The sequence below is a fragment of the Lemur catta genome, chromosome 1, assembly GCF_020740605.2.
Source record: "Lemur catta isolate mLemCat1 chromosome 1, mLemCat1.pri, whole genome shotgun sequence".
Taxonomy (NCBI): Eukaryota; Metazoa; Chordata; class Mammalia; order Primates; family Lemuridae; genus Lemur; species Lemur catta.
The window spans coordinates 10,168,965-10,188,387 of record NC_059128.1 but is presented as its reverse complement, the minus strand read 5'-3'; the positions used below and the strand labels follow the sequence as shown (position 1 = coordinate 10,188,387).

The 19,423-nt window shown below is 54.4% G+C and overlaps 1 protein-coding gene across 1 annotated transcript in view; it reads right to left on the bottom strand.

Moving 5' to 3' along the window:
* The window catches only part of ASB2 (ankyrin repeat and SOCS box containing 2), a 39,800-nt gene extending 22,234 nt beyond the window's left edge, over nt 1-17,566 (bottom strand). The window contains exons 1-2 of the mRNA XM_045561584.1: nt 17,216-17,566; nt 5,307-5,582 (exon numbers count right to left, since the gene is read on the bottom strand). Coding sequence (XP_045417540.1) covers nt 5,307-5,512 — 206 coding nt within the window. The 5' untranslated portion in view covers nt 5,513-5,582; nt 17,216-17,566. The remainder of the gene's footprint in view (nt 1-5,306; nt 5,583-17,215) is intronic.
* Between the last annotated feature and the right edge of the window lie 1,857 nt (nt 17,567-19,423).

Below are 19,423 nucleotides of genomic sequence, written 5' to 3'. Positions count from 1 at the left end.
GACACTGGGACCTCTCTCTGCATAGTAACAGCAGCAACCGTGTTGGGACGCGAGGCTGACGGAGCTGGGGCCAGGTGGGGGCAATGACAGCCCCTCGGGATTGTGCGGGGCGAACGCCCACAGAGCCGTGCCAAGCATGCCCTCAATTCCATCCTCCTGCCGCCTTGGAGGAGAGAGGGGCTGTCCTGTCCCCACTGTGCAGATGAGGACACACACAGACTGAGGGCCATCCAGCAAAAAGATTTCCCGGTTCCGCTCAGTCCCAAAGCCTGTGCTGGGGGCAGGGGGTGCGGATCAATGAGGCACGTCTTTCTGTGGGTCCTCAAGATGTTCAAGGCCAGCAGGGTGGGAGCCAAGGACACACACGACCACAGAGCCATGGGGGAGGGGCTGAAGTGGAGGCAGGAGGACTCGTTCTGGGAGCTCTGGAATTGGGGTGCGTTCACTTGGTTTGGGGGCTGGGCAGGGTGGTGGCTGAGCACACTGAGCTGTGGGTCTGAGAGCTGCGGAGCGGCCGGGCCTCCTGACCCGCTTTTGTGCTCTTTCCGCTACGGCTGGAGGCCGCACATCCCCTCTGGCCCGGGGCAGGGGGATTCCCAGCAGACCAAGCCACCCTGAGTCACAGAGGTGAGAGGAACCTGGTCCCGGGCAGGATGTGGGCGCAGGTCATGCCCTAGCACAGGCCCGGGTAGGGGCCCCCTCCTTTGTGTGTCAGCGGGCAGGTTCTGGGGTGGAGAGTGTGTCACCAGCCTGATCCTGGAGTCCGGCTGGGCTTGGTTTCAGACAGGGTCAGGCTCGGTGAGAGCGGAGAAGGGGCAGGGGGGACAGTGCCCCCTAATTCCTCAGTGAGCCCACGGATGCTGCCCTGTGTGAGCTGGTAGGAAGCCCAGGCCGGCCCCGGGAAGGGAGGGAAGGGGCTGGGTCTGGCTGGATGCAGGTGGCAAGCAGGCACCCTCACAGGGAGGGACACATCTGAGAGTCTGCCCCACGCCTGCCACCGTGCCAGGGTCCTCTGTCCATTCTTCCACCTGATCCTCACAGCATCCTACGTGGAACACAGATATTGAGGGTATAATGCCTGGCACATAGTAGGTGCTCAATCAATTTAAGCAAATGCGACAAAACAAACAAAAGCCTTTGGAAAACCCCATATGGTAATCTTGGTGTTATGTGTTTGTGGGCTAAGATTTCAGACCCCTGGAAAGCCAGCCCCTCTCGCCCTGGGTAGAGAGAGGAAGTGCTCATAGCATATGAGCAACCCACCCTCATTCCCGCAGCCTCTCTGGAACCAGCCTCCCACCCATGAAGTTTCTGTTTCTCCCTCATCCAGTGGCCAAGCCATCGTTTCTGGGCTGGCCAGGGAGGCATCACAGGTGGACAGGAAGGTGAATGCCAAGCTGCAGCGAGTCTGCTCTCAGAGCCGTAGCTGAGATTTCATTGAGCACTTGTTAAGTGTCAAGCCTTGTCACAGGCACATTGTACAAAGCATCTCATTTAATTCTCCAGCTCACCTTGTGAAGATACAATTGGTTTCCTTTGCAGATAAGGAAAACGAGGCTCAAAGAGGTTTGTTTTCTCTAGTCTGCATGACGAACTCCTATTCATCCTGCAAAGCCACCTCCTTGACTAAGTGAATTGACCCTTTCTGTGTCCCTCTGAAATTGAGCAAGCCCCAATGCTGCAAGCCCCAATGCGGGGTCATCGTGTACTTCTGGGCATTTACCTCATTAGACTTTGGGCTTAGGGAGTGCAGGGCCCAGGCCTGATTCATAGCCAGGTGCCAGGAAGGCACCTGGCATATCCTAAGCGTACAGTAGTGTGGGCGGCTTGATTTGAGTTGTTTGCCTCTGTGCACACATCAGCCCAAGCAAGTTCTTGCTTCATGTTTTCCTCCTCTGTCTTCTTAGAAATGTAACCTTAAATAAAATGCAGAAGTTTGAAGACTGTGAAGACCCAGCTTCCTGAACTCACACTGGGTGGCCCATCCATGGGAACCCCGGGCTCCCCGTGTCATGGGTGCATGGACCCCACTTCTCCGTGGGACAGGAACTAGGTCTGCCTCTTGGGGAACCCTCAGGAGGCCAAAGCTTGGCAAATGATCCTCATGCATGTTTCACATTGTGGGGGGAGAGAAACAAATTGGGAAGTACCTTTAAAAAGAATTATAGTTTGTTGAATGCTGATCTTGCTTTCATTTCTAGGATCCCCAAGACTCCATTGACTGCCATTTTAGTCACAAGATGATAACGATAAATTACTTTGCTCAAAGTGCATTTATTGACCCAAGAACACTTATTAGGCACTACATCAATCCAGGCTCTTAGCTGGGCACTAAGGATTAAAAAAATGAACATCAGCTCCCTGTCCCTAAAGAGGTCACAGTGTAGTTGGGGACCCTCTCAGGAGGCCTTCCAGGGTGACCCAGAAGTTTGTCTATGAAGCAGAGGCAGTGGTGAGGCTGGTACGGGGAAGTCAGACTGGGAGGGGAGTCATTAAGGCTGCAGGATGTGGGGAGGCTCCAACGCTCACCTCATCTTGTTTGCATTCGTAAAATACCACAAGGGGAGCACAGCAAGCTTTTGTTATTGCCATTTTGTGGGTAAGGCCGCTGAGGCTCAGAATGGGTAAGTAACTTGCCTAAGGTTGCACAGCCAGTAAGCGACAGAGGGAGAATTTGAATCTCCACACCCACTGCTCTTTTCACTCTGCTGCCTCTTCATTCCTCCTTTATTCACCCCTTCACTTGCTCACAGCTATCCGGTGCTTGCCACGGTCGGGCACAGGGCTCCCCAGGCAGGAAGACGGAAGTGAGGCCCCTGCCTTCATGGTGCTTGCAGGTTAATGGCAGAAACGGGCAGATACGTAAGAATTGTCAGTCGTAGTCAGGGCCACGAAGGAAACAGGCTAGAGAGGAGGAGGGGGTGAACGACTGGACCTGGGAGGGTGGTCAGGTCAGGGCTTGCTCAGGAGGTGACATGTAATCTGAGACCCGAAGAATGAGAAGGAGCCGGACATGTGGAGCCCCTGGGGACATGTGTGACATACTCTTCCTAAACTTGCTCTGGATCTATTTGGATGGAAACTGTGATATTCGGGGATTAAAGTGAACCAGAACTCTTGGGTCCTGCCCTCACTATAACACTGCGTCTGGGTGTGTGAGCACAAGTGCGTGCGTGTCGTGTGTGGGTGGGAGGCAGATGTAATTAGGCCAAAACCCCACTTCCAGGTGGGGGAGGGGGAGGAAACAGAAAGAGGCCTTTGCCACGTCAGCAGCGCCTGGCTAGGTGTCTGTCTGCACTTCCGAGCGGGGCAGACTTTGGTTCAGCTCCTGGCCATGCTGCGCACACGATACATCGTCTGTAAAAGGGGCCCAGAAATGCCTACTTTGAGTAGCAGTGAATGAATGTGTGACAGGCACATGGGAGGTGCTCACCGTGCCTTTGGGGGCAAGGAGAATTGTGTTAAACATGGTACTAAAGGGCTTTGTCTGCCCCAGCAGGGCCCAAGCCCAAACTCCTCCCAGAGTAGAAGTGCAGAATTGAATGGAGCAGGTTTAAGGTCACACCAAGGTGAGAAGATGCATGCTGACCCTCCCTGCTACACTCTGTGCACCTGGATCTCTGAGGGAGGCTGCCTGGCTCCTTCCCTTACCCCCAGATGGAGGAGGTCAGTGTCAGGAGCTCAAGGGCCCACTCAGCTCTGATGTTTCTAAGTGCGGCTGCGACTCCTGGGAGGGGCTTCACCCTGGGGGGAAGGCTGCAGACGCAGGGAGACAGGCAGGCTTTGTGTGGCAGGCCCTGTCTTCAGATGCTGTCTTTGGAGAGAGGATGCCCTCGTTCTATCTGATCTCCTTCTGAGAAAGAGGAAGCTATGGTCTGGCTTCAGCTGTACCGGCCAGAACAGGAACCAGGGCCTCCCTGAGCGCCGGCTACGATGAACCCAGCCTTGACTCTGGGTTTCCCTTTTAAAGGTTGGGTCCCGGAATAGGATATCTGCAGAGGCAGCTCAGTCACCTGCAGTCTTCGTGCTCCTTCGAGCTGCCCAAAGAAGCTGCCTGCCTTTCCCTTTAGAAGGGGCTCCATGGCTCTGGGCATCCCAGGCCTTTGCCCCGCCAGCCTGATAGAGGTGGCCCAGCCTTGGCAAGGGATACAATCACTTGAAGGAAAACCCTGGCCAGGGGAGAGGGCTGAGATGCACCAGCACCCACCTTCACCTTCATCTCATGTCAACTGTGACTGCTCATCGGAAAAAGTCTGTTGTTGTTGTTAGAAAAGGAAGCTGAGGTTCTGAGAGGTTAAGTGACTTGCCTGAGGTCAGCTACCCACCCCCAAATATACACTTGACTCTGGTGCAGGGGTGAGCAAAAGCATTTTTACAAAGATCAAATGCTTAATTTCCTCTTTGGCTCCCTCCTCCTACAAAGAAAGTGTCCTCTAGATCTACACCATCCAATATGGTGGCCGCTGGCCACACGTGGCCAGTGAGCACTTGAAATGTGGCTGGTCTGAGTCGAGATGTGCTGAGTGTGAAATACACACTGGATTTCAAAGACTTGATGGGCAGAAAAGAAGGTAAAAATCCCATTCCTAATTTTTATATTGATGATGTAGAAATGATACTTTGGACATAAAATATCTATGAAAACTAATTTCACCTGTTTCTTTTTACTTTTTAAATGTGGCTATAAGGCCATTTAGAATTGCATCTGTGGATTGCAGCTGTGGCTAGCGCCATGGTTTATTGGGTGCTGCTGCTTTCGAAGGTCCAGCGATGGAGATAGTAAAAAGCTGCCAGAACGTGGAGGCAGGATGGCTTTGCTAGGCTGACGTCCTTTGCTTCGCGGACATGCTTTCCCAGGGAGTCTGCGTAGATAGGTTGGAAGCGCTGGCCAGACACAGAGCATTGGCTCCACCACATTCAGCGTGAAGCCAGCAGTGCAAGGCCAGGGTGTGGGCTTTGGAGCCAGGCAGCTCCAGTCTCTGCAGCAGCACCTACCAGCTGTGTGCCCTGGGACCTCGGACTCAGCCCTAAGCTTCAGTTCCGTTATCTGTAAAATGGGACTATGACACAGATCCTGCCTCGAGGGTCCTTAAGAGGATTAAACGAGGCAGAGCATGTCTAGTACCCACCACAGTACTTGACACTGCCCGAGCTCAGTAAGTTTAGATAACACATGTAAATCATTAAAGTGCTAGAAGGCACCCTAGAGACCAGGATCAGTTAGTTTTGGATTAACAGCATTTGGGATCTGCATCTCACAGATGCCCTGATGCCCCCACTGCCCTCATCGGCCTCGCCTTGCTCACCTGGTCCATGGGTAGAAATGGGCAGGTTGGCGGTTGGCACGTGCAGACGCGGTGGCCTCAGCAGTGGGTGGGCCCCGTGTCTTGTCTGCCAGGCTCTGCTCGATGGCCATCTGCATCAGCTCTTCCTCACTCAGGCTGCTGTACAGGCTGTACTCCTCGTGCCCAATGGTGCCCTGGCTGCCCCGAGCACTGATCTCCGTGGCCATCCTCTTCCACCTCCCACTGTGGCCTCCAGCCCCCCTCAGTGTGGAGGAGGAAACGGCAAATCGGAAAACCCTGTGAGGAGACCAAAACCACCCTGGTCACAAACAGTTTAGCAAGTTAGCTATGTTGCCCACAGGGAAGGCTGTGCGTTCCACTGGCAATCACACATTCATTTTTTATTTCTTCATTTGGTCATGATCCAACCACCCATTCATCTATACGTCCATCCATCCACTCATCTATTCATTGACCCATCCACCCATCTAACTGCTCATCCACCCATCCATCCATTTATTCATTCTCCCATACATCCATCTGTCTACCTACCCACTTATATACCAGTCCATGCTCCCATCCATCCACCCACTCCATCCACGTATCCAACTATCCAACCACCTACCCACCCACCCATCCATCCTCTATCCATCCATCTACCCACCCAACATTTATCCATCTACCATCTCATCAATCACTGCTCATCAATCTATACAACCTTCCAATCATCCATTCATCCACCTGTCCTCCTATTCATTCACTAATCCAACCATCCATCCATCCATGAATCTATCCATCCATGTACTCATCCATTCATCTGTCCAACCATCCAACCATCTGCCCTTACTTCCATTATCCATCTTCCTGTCTGTCTACCCCCACACCCATTAATCCATCCCTCCTCCCAAACATCCATACATCTATCTATCCAATCACCTATCCATCCACCATGTATTTGTCCATTCCAGACACCGTATCTATACATGTAGGCCTATCTGTACATTAACTAAAAGCCTACTTATTGAGCACCCACTCTGACTTAGGCACTCCTCTAAGCACTGTGGATACAACGATGACCCCAACAGACAAAAATCCCTGTCCTCATGGAGCTTGCACAGAAATACATGCACTTCTTCCTTCCGAGTACCAGCAGCGTCCCAGCCTGGTGTCTCTCCGTTTCTCTGCACCATGGTAGGGCTGAGAATGCTAGGGATGAATCGGAGGCAGGCCCACTACTTGAGATCGCATGATCTAGTTAAAATCAATTAGCAAAATAATTTTCCATGTGAATCCCAGGAACTGCCTTCTAAAAATATGCCTCAAAGAGAAATGGACTTTGGTCGGGAGTCAATTGCTTTTAGGAAATGAAATAGAATCAACTAAGCCTGATTTTCGTTTTGACTGGCTGACATGCGCGGTGACTGCAGGTCAGTGGTTCTTGGCCCTGGACAAACACCAGAATCACATGAGGTCTTTTTAAAAATACCCGAAATACCAGGGCTATACTTTGGTTTGTTCAGCAAATATCCACTGCCCTCCTGTGGAGGCAAGTGTGTCCCATCCCTTCCCCATCGATATTGGACCCGAGTTTGCATGACGTGCTCTGGCCGAGTGCTCATGGGCACGAGGCAAGCAGACACGTGACAAGCATGTGCGGCGGGGTTTGCTCTTGCTCCTCTGCCATCACCTAGAGAAGAGCTCCCCGCCGGAGCTGCTGCCCTTCAGCCTGAGCCCCAGAGAGAAGCCCGTGGGCACCACCTGAGCCCAGCCTGCCCGGAGGAGCCCCACCCAGGAGGGCCTGGCAGCCTGAAGCTGGGTCTCCCGGCCTGGGCTGGCCTGCAGATCCAGAGCAGGAGAATAAATGCTTATTCGAGGTGCTTTGTTCCGCAGCATTCTTGACACCCAAAAGGCTAGGACAGGCGCGTCACAAAGACAACACCCAAATGGCCAGTAACCAAAAGTAAAGGCACTTAACTTCACAAGAGTTTGGGGAAATTCAAATTAAAATCCCAGTGAAATACCACTATTCGCCCACCAGAATGGCTCCAATGAGAAAGATGGAAAACACCAAGCGTTGGGCAGGATGTGGAATAACCAGGATTCTCCCAGCACCGGCAGGAATGTAAAATGGCAAAGCCGCTTTGGAAAATTGATACTAGTTGTCAAAGCTGAATATAAGCAGGTTCTATGACCTAAAATTCCCCTCCTAGCTATATGCCCCAAAGAATTATGTGCATAGGTTCACCAATAAACAAGGTCAAGAGTATTCACAGCAGTGCTGCTCACAGTAAACCCAGCTGGAAACTAACCAAAGGTCTACCAACATTTGAATGGGTGAATCCACTGTGGTATCCTCATGTGATGGGTAGCGTGCACCAGTGAAAACAAACAAACTACAGTTACATCCAACAACAAGGTTGAATTTCACAAGCAACAAACCCTATAAAAAGTAACATAGCCGGGCACGGTGGCTCACGCCTGTAATCCTAGCACTCTGCGAGGCCGAGGCAGGCGGATTGTTTGAGCGTGGGAGTTCGAGAGCAGCCTGAGCAAGAGCGAGACCCTGTCTCTACTAAAAAAACCACAAAAATAGAAAGAAATTAGCTGGACAACTAAAAATATATAGAAAAAATGAGCCAGGCATGGTGGCACATGCCTGTAGTCCCAGCTACTCGGGAGGCTGAGGCAGTAGGATCGCTTGAGCCCAGGAGTTTGAGGTTGCTGTGAGCTAGGCTGATGCCATGGCACTCACTCTAGCCCAGGCAACAAAGCAAGACTCTGTCTCGAAAAAAAAAAAGTAACATATATACGCGATTCAATTTATATTGAGTTCAAAAACACATAAAACTAACTTATGGTGATAGAAGTCAGAAAGTGACCACCTTTGGCAGGTTACTAATGGGGCGGGGGGAAGGGGTGGCGTGTGGAAGGCTTCTGGGAGCCACTTGTGTTGTCTGTCTCGATTTGAGTGGTTACATGGAGTGGCTCCCTTTGTAAGTATCCCTGGAGCTGTTCACGTATATAATCTGTGCACATCTACGTGAGCACATTATACTGCAATAACATAGCTACTTAACACATCAAGAAAATAAGTCTTAGAAAGTGTCAGTTCTTGGGCTCCCTCTCAGACCAATTAAGTCAGAATCTTTAGGAGGGTGGCCCAGGTATCCGCCTTCCTTGACGAGCTCCCCAGGTGACCGGGAACCTCCTTTTTGGAGAATGACCAGCCATAAAGCACAGGCAGGTGTGGGACCCCCGTTGGAGGGGGGGTGGGGTGGGGCATCACACTAAGCCCTCTGCTGAGCCCTTTATAGAAATTCTTTTGTTTAATCCCTGGAACAGCCTTACGAGTAACAACTATTGCTCTGCAAAGCACCAGCAAATGAGTTATTAAACAAATCTGGGTTCTTCTAAACACAGCTGGAGGAGGCTGCGGACCTTAAAGATGGCAGAAGGACCTCTGGGAGCAATGATTTCCATCCTCTGCTCCTGTCCTTCCTGGCACCCCTCCCCTCCGCCTGCCTCTCTCTCCGCTGATTCTGGCTGGCTCAGGCTTGACCTCCTGCCAAGACTCAGAAGTGGCCTCTGTGGTGGGCTCCCAGCCTCAGGCCTCCTCCCCTGCCTCTCGTCTTCTCTAATGCCCCAGACCCCACACCCCACACCCCACACCCTAGGAAGTCCCTCCTCTAACGGAATAAAGGCTGCGCTGCTGGCCCTGGCTTTGGGGTCCTCCAAACTCTGGTCCTCATGCTCCCTTCTCCTCTTCCTCCACACACCTGACCTTCCAGCCAAGGTGGCGCACCTTTCCCCCAACACACCCCGCCCCACAGCCCTTGCTGGGGCTGCGCCTGGCACACCCTCCTCCGTTCTGCGCTGCTAGAACTCCTCCTCATCACTCAAGGCCCGGAGCATGTGCCCCTCTTCTGGGAAGCCTACCCAGATTCTTCCGAGAAAAACAACTTCTCCTTCTGGGAGAACTTCTCCTTCTGTGCCTGCGGTCAGCGGTTCATATGTTCACTTGACCCTGGATCCTCCTCCCAAGGCCGGCGGCTCCTCACCTCCTTGGTGCGGAGGCTGAAGTTCACGGCATGGCCGGTCAGATTACCTCCGCCGATCCTGCCCACGGCTCACCCAACAGCCACTTCCCCCACCTTCCTGACCATAGATCCTGGCTTTGCCCAGGCCACAGTGTGCCATGTGCCATGGAAAAATCACAATTGTTCCAAGCTGGGGGAGACCACCCTGCCATCCTGACCCCCTGGCCAGTGACTAGGCTAGGTGTAGGCTGGGGTGCTCTTAGGAAAGACTCTGCTTCCTAATAAAATAGAAAGTAGTGAAGAAAATGACTCCTAGCCCCAACCCCTGCTTTATGCTTGGAGGACTTGATGCTTGGAACTGTGGCACCTACCGTGTGACCATGAGGGGGACACAGTGAATGATACGCTGGTATAATGAGTTTGACAAAATGAACGACAGGTCTCTGGGCCCTTCATTGTACCGCTGAGCTGCTGAACCGACGCCTCGTCTGCCCACCCCAGCTGACTTGCCGGTACGGACCGAAGATCCTCGTGGTTTTGCCAATGTTGGCAGGGTTTTCTGTCATATGCAGTCAATGCCATCTTAGCAGATGGCTCTCAGGCCCGGCTGAGTCTTACAAACACACCAAGGCCCTGACTGCGCCCCAGACCAATGGACTCAGAGCCTCAGGGCCGGGGCCCGCACTCTGCAACGTTCGAGGCTCCTCCGGTGATTTCAGTGTGTGCCGAGATCAGTACGTCAGGTGGCTGCTCTGTGGTCCACACTGGGGGAGGGGAAGGGGTGTCGTGTGTGACTTCAAAATCATTTTATACCTGACATTTGAGATGCTATTTTTTGCAGCAGCGGAAGCATCAGTTTTATTTATTGAGAAAAGAACCCAGGACTTGGAACCAACCATAAACCACTTGGGTTTATGTCCCAAATCAGCCAAGAGCACCTCTTATCCTCTCTGGGGTCCTCAGTTTTCCTGTCTGTTAAATGGCAGGGTAGACTAGAGCCTGTCCAACGGCCCCCACACTGGCAGGGCCACCCGTGCAGCCAGGTGGGTCCCCCATCCCCAGCTGGCCCAGGCCTGGCTTCCTGCCCCTTCCCCACTTCCCTGCAGCTGGGGTCCCCACCAGGTCTGTGCTGGCCCATGTCTGCCTTCAGAGGAGTTGGGAAGGGGTTCTGCCCAGTGAGAGATGACCTACTCGGCTTCTCCAGAGCTGGGGGTCAGCTTGACCCACCCACCTGTTGCAAGGCAGGGGCTCAGCATGTGCCCAGTGCCTGGCCTGGCATCGTGATGCCCCATCTGAAGGTGTCTGCTCGAAGCCAACGGACAAAGCAGGAAGAAAATTGACCTAAGAGTCATAGACCTGAGTCACAATCTGCATGCTGATGCTAAAGTGCTGTGTGACCTCAGCTAAGGCCCTGTCCCACTCTGGGCCTCATTTTTCCCATTGCAAAAGGAGGATTTGGGGCCAGAAGGTTTCCATGGCTCTTCCAGTTCTAAAGATTCTGCAACTCAGTGAGACGTTTGGTTTAGCTCTGTGCTATCAAACCCCAAACTCCTGTCCCCAGGGATCCCCTGTGGCCACCTCCACAGGTCCCCATATGGAAAGGGCTTGGCACTGGTCATGGAGGAGCAGGTAGGAGTGGATGGATCTCAGGTCTAGATGTCAAGACCCCTAGGTCTAGTTTCAATTTTGCAACTATGTGACCGTGGGCAAGTCACTTCCCCTTTCTGGGCCTGAGTTCCTTTATCAGTAAAAATGGGAATGAGACCAGCTGCTTCGCTGCGTTGCAGAAGCAATGTGTGTGCTAAGGCTTGGGGAGGCAGTTTATAGGGCGTAAAGCAATTATTTAATGGGGACCCCTCCAGCCCCTCATCTCAAGGCAGCTGCTGGCCCTGTCAGAGGCTCACAGACAGCACTTGGCCACAGAGCCCCTTCCTGACCACGTGCCTCCCTGCAGGCGAGGGCAGCCAGGTAATGGTCACCTGGCATTAAGTCAGCCAGGTAATGGTCACCTGGAATGGCCAATCCCGCAGCTAATTCCAGACTCACTAGCCCCTTCCCGACCCTCTCCCCCGGGTTGGACGCCATCCACAGACTTGACATTTGCCCTGTCACTGCACTCATGACGGCCCTGGAAGGTAAGAAGCTTTTTCACTGAATTAACTTAGTTCCTCTCCAACCTGCTCCTTCCAAAAGGAACTTGATGCCTCTACGTCATTGGTCCCACTTTACAGATGAGGCAATTAAGTTTCAGAGGGGCAGAAGAAGGGTTTGCATGAGGGCAGACAGCTGGAAAGTTGGGACTTGAAGCCTGATCCTCCAACCTCAAACCGAGTGCTCCTTCTGGCCATTCCTGGAGCGCTGATGCAGCTGGCGCACACGTGGGTTCTGAGCAGGCCCATCCTCACCCAGCCGCAGCCGCTACCCCGCCTAGAGCCCCTGGCCTGCATCCGTGCACTGGGCACCACGTCAGGCCCTTTGCCCCTGAGAGGAAGGACGAGGGAGGGGAGGGGCTGGACCTTGACAGGACTGGAGAGACGGGGCCCTGCCTCCGAGGAGGCAGACTCCCTGCCCCGCTGTGGGCCCACACAGCCCCTGTTTTCCACACCAAGTTCCTCAGCCTTTCAGGGTTCCTGGGTAAGTTACGCACCTTTAGTTTCCTCGTGCGTAAAATGGAGATATTAGTATTACTGGGGGGTGGTGGTAGAATCAGTGGGGCTCCCATGTGCACAGGCTCAGCCGGGGGCCTGGCCCCTAGCAAGTGTGCGACACGTGGGCTGCTTCCGGAGAGCAAACTCCCCCTCACTGGACTGATGCCATCGTGAGCGGGTGACGCCTGCCAGGCGTCCTGCGGGGTGTCTGCCTGGGGGCAGGTGTTGCTGCTCAGCCTTAGCGCGAGGGGAAGTTATGAAGCAGCCTGTGGCATTCGCTTGACCGAGTTCAGATCCCAGCCTTGCTGGTTGTTAGCTGGGTGGCAGTCTCAGCTCCTCCGTCTGTAAAATGGACATAATTGGGGCACCTATCTTTTGGGAGGGGGAGGACGGCGATCCTAGATGAGACCTTGGCCCTCTTTTGACCTCAGTTTCCCCTCATCTTCCTGCTGCCCAGCTTGATTTCTGAGTCCTCTGCCCGAGGGCTGGGCCACCTTCTGGGCCCCTCCCTACAAATCCAGGGCCTGCCTGAGGGAGGCCAACAGCCCCAAGGGATGCTCGGAGAGGCTAACGGGGATAAAAATAGCCCTTTCCCAGGGAAGCAGGAGTCCAGTGGGCTTTGCCCAGTCCAGCCAGGGGCCTGAAGCGAGAGGGGCATTCAAGGGTTGGCCAGTCCAAAGCCAGCTTGGAGCAGGGGAGACCAGGCCACCCTGGGGCCTCCGGGAGACCCTCTCTTGCCCTCTTTGCAGCACCCCAAACATTGGCCCCAGGGGATCTCCCACCTCTCCCAGGTGGCATCTGTAAAGTGGCTGTAACAGTATTTCCTGAGTTACAGGCAAAGCTTTCAGAACAGTGCCTGGTCCATCAGAGCCAATGCTCTTCTAAGCTGGGCCTCAGTCGCTGCATCTGTGAAGTGGGCAAAGCAACATGGACTCTTGCAGGACTGTGGTGAGGATTTCAAACTAGCATTTGGAAACTGGTTGTTTTTCACCCCCGTTCCTCCCGCTCCCTACACGTCCAGGGTCTGCCTGGGGTGTCTGCCTGGCAGTGGATGGGCTGGGGTCTATGTGTTGTTTGTGGGGGCTGTGGTGGGAGGAGGTCGCTCCCTGGATGTCTTATCAGAAAACTAGGGGCCAGAGGGGGCACAGCTGGGAGGGCGGGGCCCTGAAGGAGGGTGGCAGCCATGCTCCTGATGGCCGGGGACTCGGGTGGGGCGTGAAGGCTGGGCAAGCCACTTTCCATCTGAGCTGTGTTTGCACGTGGAGCTGCTCACCAGCCTGCCCTGGTCTGCCAGGCGTCCTTCCAGACACGCTCAAGCATCTCCTCCACCAGCAAGCCTTCCTGGTGGCTCCCAAGGAGCACAGCTGTCACGGAGATGTTTACCGTGCAGTGGGAGATGGTGGCGTGGCCCTGGTGCCCAACCGCCTCTGCTCACCCCCGGCTCTGCCACCTACTGGCCGCGTGATGGGGAGCAGGTTACTGACACCCTTGGTGCCTCACTTTGCTCTTCTGTAGAATGGGGATGATTTTGACACCAGCCCATGGCAGTGTTGTCAGAGGAGAAGAAGCAGAGGCTGCCGGCTCCTGAGAATCTGCTCACGTTATGCTGCAGCCCCCAAGATGCTGAGGTTCTCTGCTCTGACCCCAGAAAGTGGGCAGGACAGCCGTGGCCCGTTCCTGCCAGGAGGACTCCCTGGGAGCTGCTTCCTAGCCGATGTCACCAGGGAGGCTCGGTCTCAGAGGTTTGGATCCCCCACACTCTCCTCCATTTAAAAAGAGCAAGAACAAAAGTGAAAGTGAGCCCCAGGCCCAGCCTTCTCTTGGCAGCTGTGGCCAAAAAGGAAAGCTGTGACGGTCAGCTCCACGGGCTGTGTGTGGAACCCGCCCACAGGTTCCAAGAGTCACTAACGAGGTCGGAAGAGCTCGGGGAGGAGGGAGACCCCCACGCCCTCCAGCCTGGGCGTGGGATGGATGCTGCCCGCGTGTTCCAAATTCTCCACTCCCAGGGGCCCCTCCCTGTGCACATGATCTGCTGTCCTAGAACTTAGGAAGGACCCGCTGCGGGTCCACTCCACTCCTCTCAGTCCTGGACTTGAATTTCTGCAGAAGGTGACCGGCTGAGAATGACAAGAGTGGCTGTTTAGTGAGCAATTCATTCACGTGGCGGGGCTGGGCACATACTAACTACTGTATGAATATTTCGGTGAGGGTCCACTGACACCTTTTAGGTGTGGGAGTGGAGTGTAGACTGTTCAGTGCAGCTCTTCTGCAAAGCCTTCAGTCTGGAGCCATCGGTCACCCTCGGTCACTACTGCCCACCACAGCAGGTCACCAGCTATTTATTTATTTATCTGGAAGCCCCCCCCAAAAGAGAGTGAGAAAGGGGGTGATCAGAAAAGACAGAAGAAAGAAAAACCATCTCCTGCTTTTCTGTGGAAAGTATCTGTCGCAAGGACGAGCGTACATTCCGCACGGCCCCAAGGCCACTCTCCGAGGCGGTGCCCACGAGCACCAGCTCAGAAAAGCATCAGCCAGTGCCAAGTTTCCATTTTATTTCTTCGGTCCCCAGAGCTATTGAGTCTCCAGGCCCGTGGGTCACCTTCTGCTCCACCTCCTGAGTGGAGGGCACCTCCCCTGCCTCCTGGTCCTGCAGGGGGCTGGCTCCCGCCCCAACCCCTCCCCACCCTCTCTCTGTCTTCCACTGCGGCCAGGCTGAGCTGTGTGGCTCAGACACATACGGCTCTGGACACAGGATTCCAGGCCCCGACTCGTTTTCTGCCCAGGGCTGTGCAAATGCCAGGCTCTGCCATCTGTGCCAGCGACCTGGGGTTGGGGTGATGGGGGTGGGAAGGGCTGGCAGGTCCACTTCTGAGCCTCCCAGGACCCGCGTCCAAGTGCAGCCCTGCCCGGCCCTGTTCTGTTCCCTGGTGCCGGGAGACGGCGGGCCCTCACCTTGGTCCCTGCGTGGCAGAACACACAGGGGTTCTGGAAGCCCTAACTACAGGCGGCAGAGCAGGGAGGTGCCGGTGGGGTAGGGGGTGGTCTTCCAGAGCCCCCTCCTCACGCGAGCCCAGCTGCAGGCTGGCTAGAAATCGTTGGAGCTGGGTCCCACCCAAGTCAGCTAGGACCTTGTCCTTTCTTTTACCTTTCTCCCTCTGGGTTTGTTTTCATCCTCTGCTGCCTTTATTTAAACCTTTCTCTTCCTTCCTGCTGTCCCTGTCTCTTTCCTCTCTTCTTTCACTCCTCTCTTCTTTAAAAAACACTAGGCAGGTTAGGAAGCAACTTACTTTTTCTTCACTACCACCTCCTCAAAGCATTCGTCTCAGCCACGAAACTCTTAACACTTCATTTATATTCCCGGCATTAACTATTCCAGAAGATGTTGCTAAGGAAAGAGAGCTCCAGATAAAAACCACTCCCGAGGCAGCCGCCTCCTCCAGGCAGCCTGCCACCTTGCAGCTCAGAATGGAAGGCCCGTGGGGGGGCCCAGAGATATTTTTGTGCCTCCTTCGGGAAGACTCTTTTGGATCTAGCCTGTCCACAAAATACGGGCACCTTATGATGCCTTGATTGTGCCAGGGACAGTTCCCTGGGTGCACGACAGTCCTGTTTACCACGCCGCAGCCCTGACTCCAGCACCTCTTAGCTGTCCAGCTGTAGGCCAGACTCTTGGCCTCTCATAACCTCAGTTTCCACTTCTGAAAAATGGGAGTAACGATCACGTCTAACTCATGGCAGCCCTGGCAAGAGTCACCGAGAGAAATATCCACGAGTGCTTGGGCCAGTGCCCGCTCACAATAGGTGCTCAGTGAGTGCTTGCTGGTGTTGATAGTGCTGGTGCTCATTGTATAGGCCCCCACCCCAGGGAGGAGGAAGAGGGTGCACCTCCTCCCCTGCTGACACGAGGCACCCCTGGCCTGGCCTGTGTGTGCGAGAATCGATGATGCAAACTACCATGGCACCCAGTGGAGCTGCTGCCAGCTCCTCGAGGACGCTACGTGGCACACAGGCCTGCCACGAGCTGCAGGGACCCGTTCAACTGTTCTGGAAGTGACTTGAGCATCTGCCGATGGCTGCCTCACGGTGCTTCTGCCCAGGCCTCTGGTGGCAGAGGTCAAGGTTGTGGCAGGGGTGGTGGCCCCAGCTGGCTCTGCCTGAGCCCCTCTGAGCTCCCTCAAGCCCCCGCCTCACGGAGCGAGCCTTCCCTGCAGCGGGGAGGGCGCTCCTGTCCTGTGCGGGGCTCAGCCTCTGCTCTGCTTCAGGCCTTGACGCTCACCTGCCCTCCGGAAGAATCTCCGGCCTCCCTGCCCCTCAGCCAGTCCATCCCCCGGGCTGCCCAGAGCAGCTGCCTGAAGTCAAATCCCACTGGCCCCTCCTCTGCTCAAAAAAGCTCAGAAAAGTTTCCATCTTCTCACCTGGCCAGGAAGGGGCTGCAACTCCCTCCAGCCTCCCCTCCCAGCTTCCCCCTCACTTCTCATCTGCAGGGCCCTTTGCCGCCCACACTGCACTTCCCACCCAGGCACCCCCCACCCACTTGTCTGCCTTCCTCTGAGCTGCTCCTCCACCCGAAGGTCCCTGGCTCCACCCTGGCTCCACCCCACCCACCTTTTTGAAGGCCATCTCCTCCTTGAATGTGTGGCGCATACATGTGTGTGCACACGCTCCCCCCACAATGAAGTATTCCATAGCTTTGTTAAATCTCACATACATAGCATTTCTGTTTCCTCCCTGAAACCCCAAGCAGCTGTAGCGACAGCCCCTGGCACCTTAACTGCTATGGTTCCCCACAGCACTGTGCACGCGTAGGCACTCAGTAAATGCTGCATTAAATTGACTCCCCACGCATGAAAATACCTATCTGTTCACCTGACCAGAAAGCATTTCTGAAAGTCATTTGTCTGCCGAGCAGACATTGCCCGAGGCCTATGGACCCAACAACAGCATCATTGATAACTCCTTTCGCATTTCCATTTTTAGACGTGCACGGCAGAGTGATGTTCTGAGCAAGAGTCCCCTGGAAGAATGGGAATGCGCATGCAAATTGCTGATTCTCTGACCCCAAACCCAAAGTGAAGGTCACCGGCATGCCGGCATGCCGTGTAACTCCAGAGAGCAGGAGAGAGAAGGAAAGGCCACAACCCAGTGTGACTGCAAGAGGTTTCCAGCAAGTACTGCAGCCCTAAGTCCCAGCCGGCCACACGATCGTTCGCTAGGTCTGTGTAAGAAAGTTGAAAGCATGCATTACCTGTTAGGCTCTGAACAAGGCTACCTCTCAGGGACAATAAAACGGTTTTTCTTGAGAGTGTCTTAATTCAGAACATGCTCCCCGACTTTTCCTTCTGCCCTGGCCCCAAGCTGCTGGCTGCTCTGCCAGGCAGTTCTGAAACGCTCTCCTTTGAAGCAGGGAGTTTATTTCGGGCCCACCGCATGACCAGTGATGACAAGCCAAACTATAAGATGTTATGAATCTCAGATTTCCTGTTTGAGGATTGCACCGAGGGAGCCGCGATCCTGCCTTCCGTTCCTCCGGGTGCATGGGATGCAGACTCTCGCTTCAGAGAGCATCTCGGAGCTTCGGCCTCACGTGATGTCATCATTTGTGATCCTTGACATGGAGGCCATATATGGGTATGTTTCTGGAACTGCCCGGGAGCGAGCGAGAGAGGAGAGAGAGATGCAGAGAGTCACAGACAGGAAGACAGGGAACGAGAATGGAGAGGCGCGGAGTTAAAGAGTGAGGAGCAAGGGAGGGGAGGAGTGGGAAGAAAAGGCCAAAGGGGAGGGCAGGCCAGACAGAAGGAAGGAAGATGAACGGGTGAAAGAGAAAGGAAGAGAGAGAAGGGAGAGAGAGGGAGGGAGGGGATAAAGGATTCCGTGTGAAAGGCCTTTGGGGAAATCGAGGTTTGGTGCTGAGCATGCAGCAGGTGCAGCAGGTGGCAGAGCCTGACATTTGGGGACACCAGGTGTCCTGTTGCTGGCTGCTGTGGGGTGGGGCCAGGGGCACAAAGGGCAGGGGCACAAACCGACCAGCCAACCAACACAAAAGCACATGGGCAGGCCCCTGCAGAGACACACAGTGGAAGGGAATCCTTCCTCAGGTCCAGGGAAGAATGTCCCCTGCGTCTGGGACAGGTCGAACTGCAAAGACAGCACACACAGCCACAGGCGTCGAGCATCCAGGATGTGACTGGGGTGCTGCCAGGCACTTACACAGCTCAGAGCTCAGGCCCCAGAGTCTGGGCCCAGAAATATCACCTGGTCTATTAAGTGGAAAATAATTTCCATTTCAATGGCCGTTGCCCTTGGAGGATGTTGGATTTGTGACAGCCATGGCGTGGTTCGGCATCAACTCAAACCCAGGAAACTTCAGGATGCCTGTACACTCGCTTCAAATATTCCACAGGGAAATAAATCTCAGTGACCACAAGATGCCCTGGGGTTGGGTCGAGGTTCTAGAGGTCTGACTGGCACTGGGGATGGGAGGGACAGCATTGGTTCCCGGCTGTCTCCCAGCTACCCTGGCACCTGCCTGGCTGTGCGTTGACCCAGCTGGGACAGTCTCCCCAGGCCACTGTGGCTGGGTGGCCTCTCAAGGTTAGCTCCGGCTCAGCCCCTTCCAGACCCACATGCCAGAGTAGGAGTGCAGGAGAAGGGCGGAGAAGGGGCCGTCGACTCTCTTTACTGTTCGGAGACTTTCCTCAGCAGTAAGACGTCCTCGTGGGCTCTGGCAGATGTTTCCCTGGAGTCTTGCTGCCTACATTGTGGAGAAAGAGTCACGGGGAACAGAAAGTGCACCAGGGTGGACCTGAGAAGAGGGCTGGCCAGGCACTCCTGGGTGCACACCTGAAAACCTCACCCTGCTGCACTCACAACAGCCTTCCAAGCGAGCGCCATCATCGCTCCCATTTCACAGATGAGGAAACCGAGGCTCGGAGAGGTTGGGGAGTTTGTCCACAATCCCACAGCTTATAAGTGATGGCTTAGTTATCTGAAGCGGTTATGTCTGACACAAAGGCCAATGCCTTCAGCTACAGCTCTATCCCCCATGTGATGGGAAACCCAAATGCTGGGGCAAAACAAGGAGCCCCACAAGGCGGGATAGAAAAATTCCCCAAATGCTAGGTTGCTGCATAGTGGTTCCTTTGGGAAAAGAACCTTCTAGTATGGAAAAAAAAAAAAACAACTGAAAAACAAAAAACAAAAGACCTGGGTGCAGTGGCTCATTCCTGTAATCCTAGCACTTTGGGTGGCTGAGACAAGGCAAGAGGATCACTTGAGGCCAGAAGTTCAAGACCAGCTTGGGCAACATAGTAAGACCTGTCTCTATAAAAAATCCAGAAAAATTAGCCAGGCATGGTGGCATGCACCTGTAGTTTCAGCTACTTAGGAGGCTGACGCAGGAGGATCACTTGAGCCCAGGTGTTTGAGACTGTAGTGAGCTATGATGATGCCA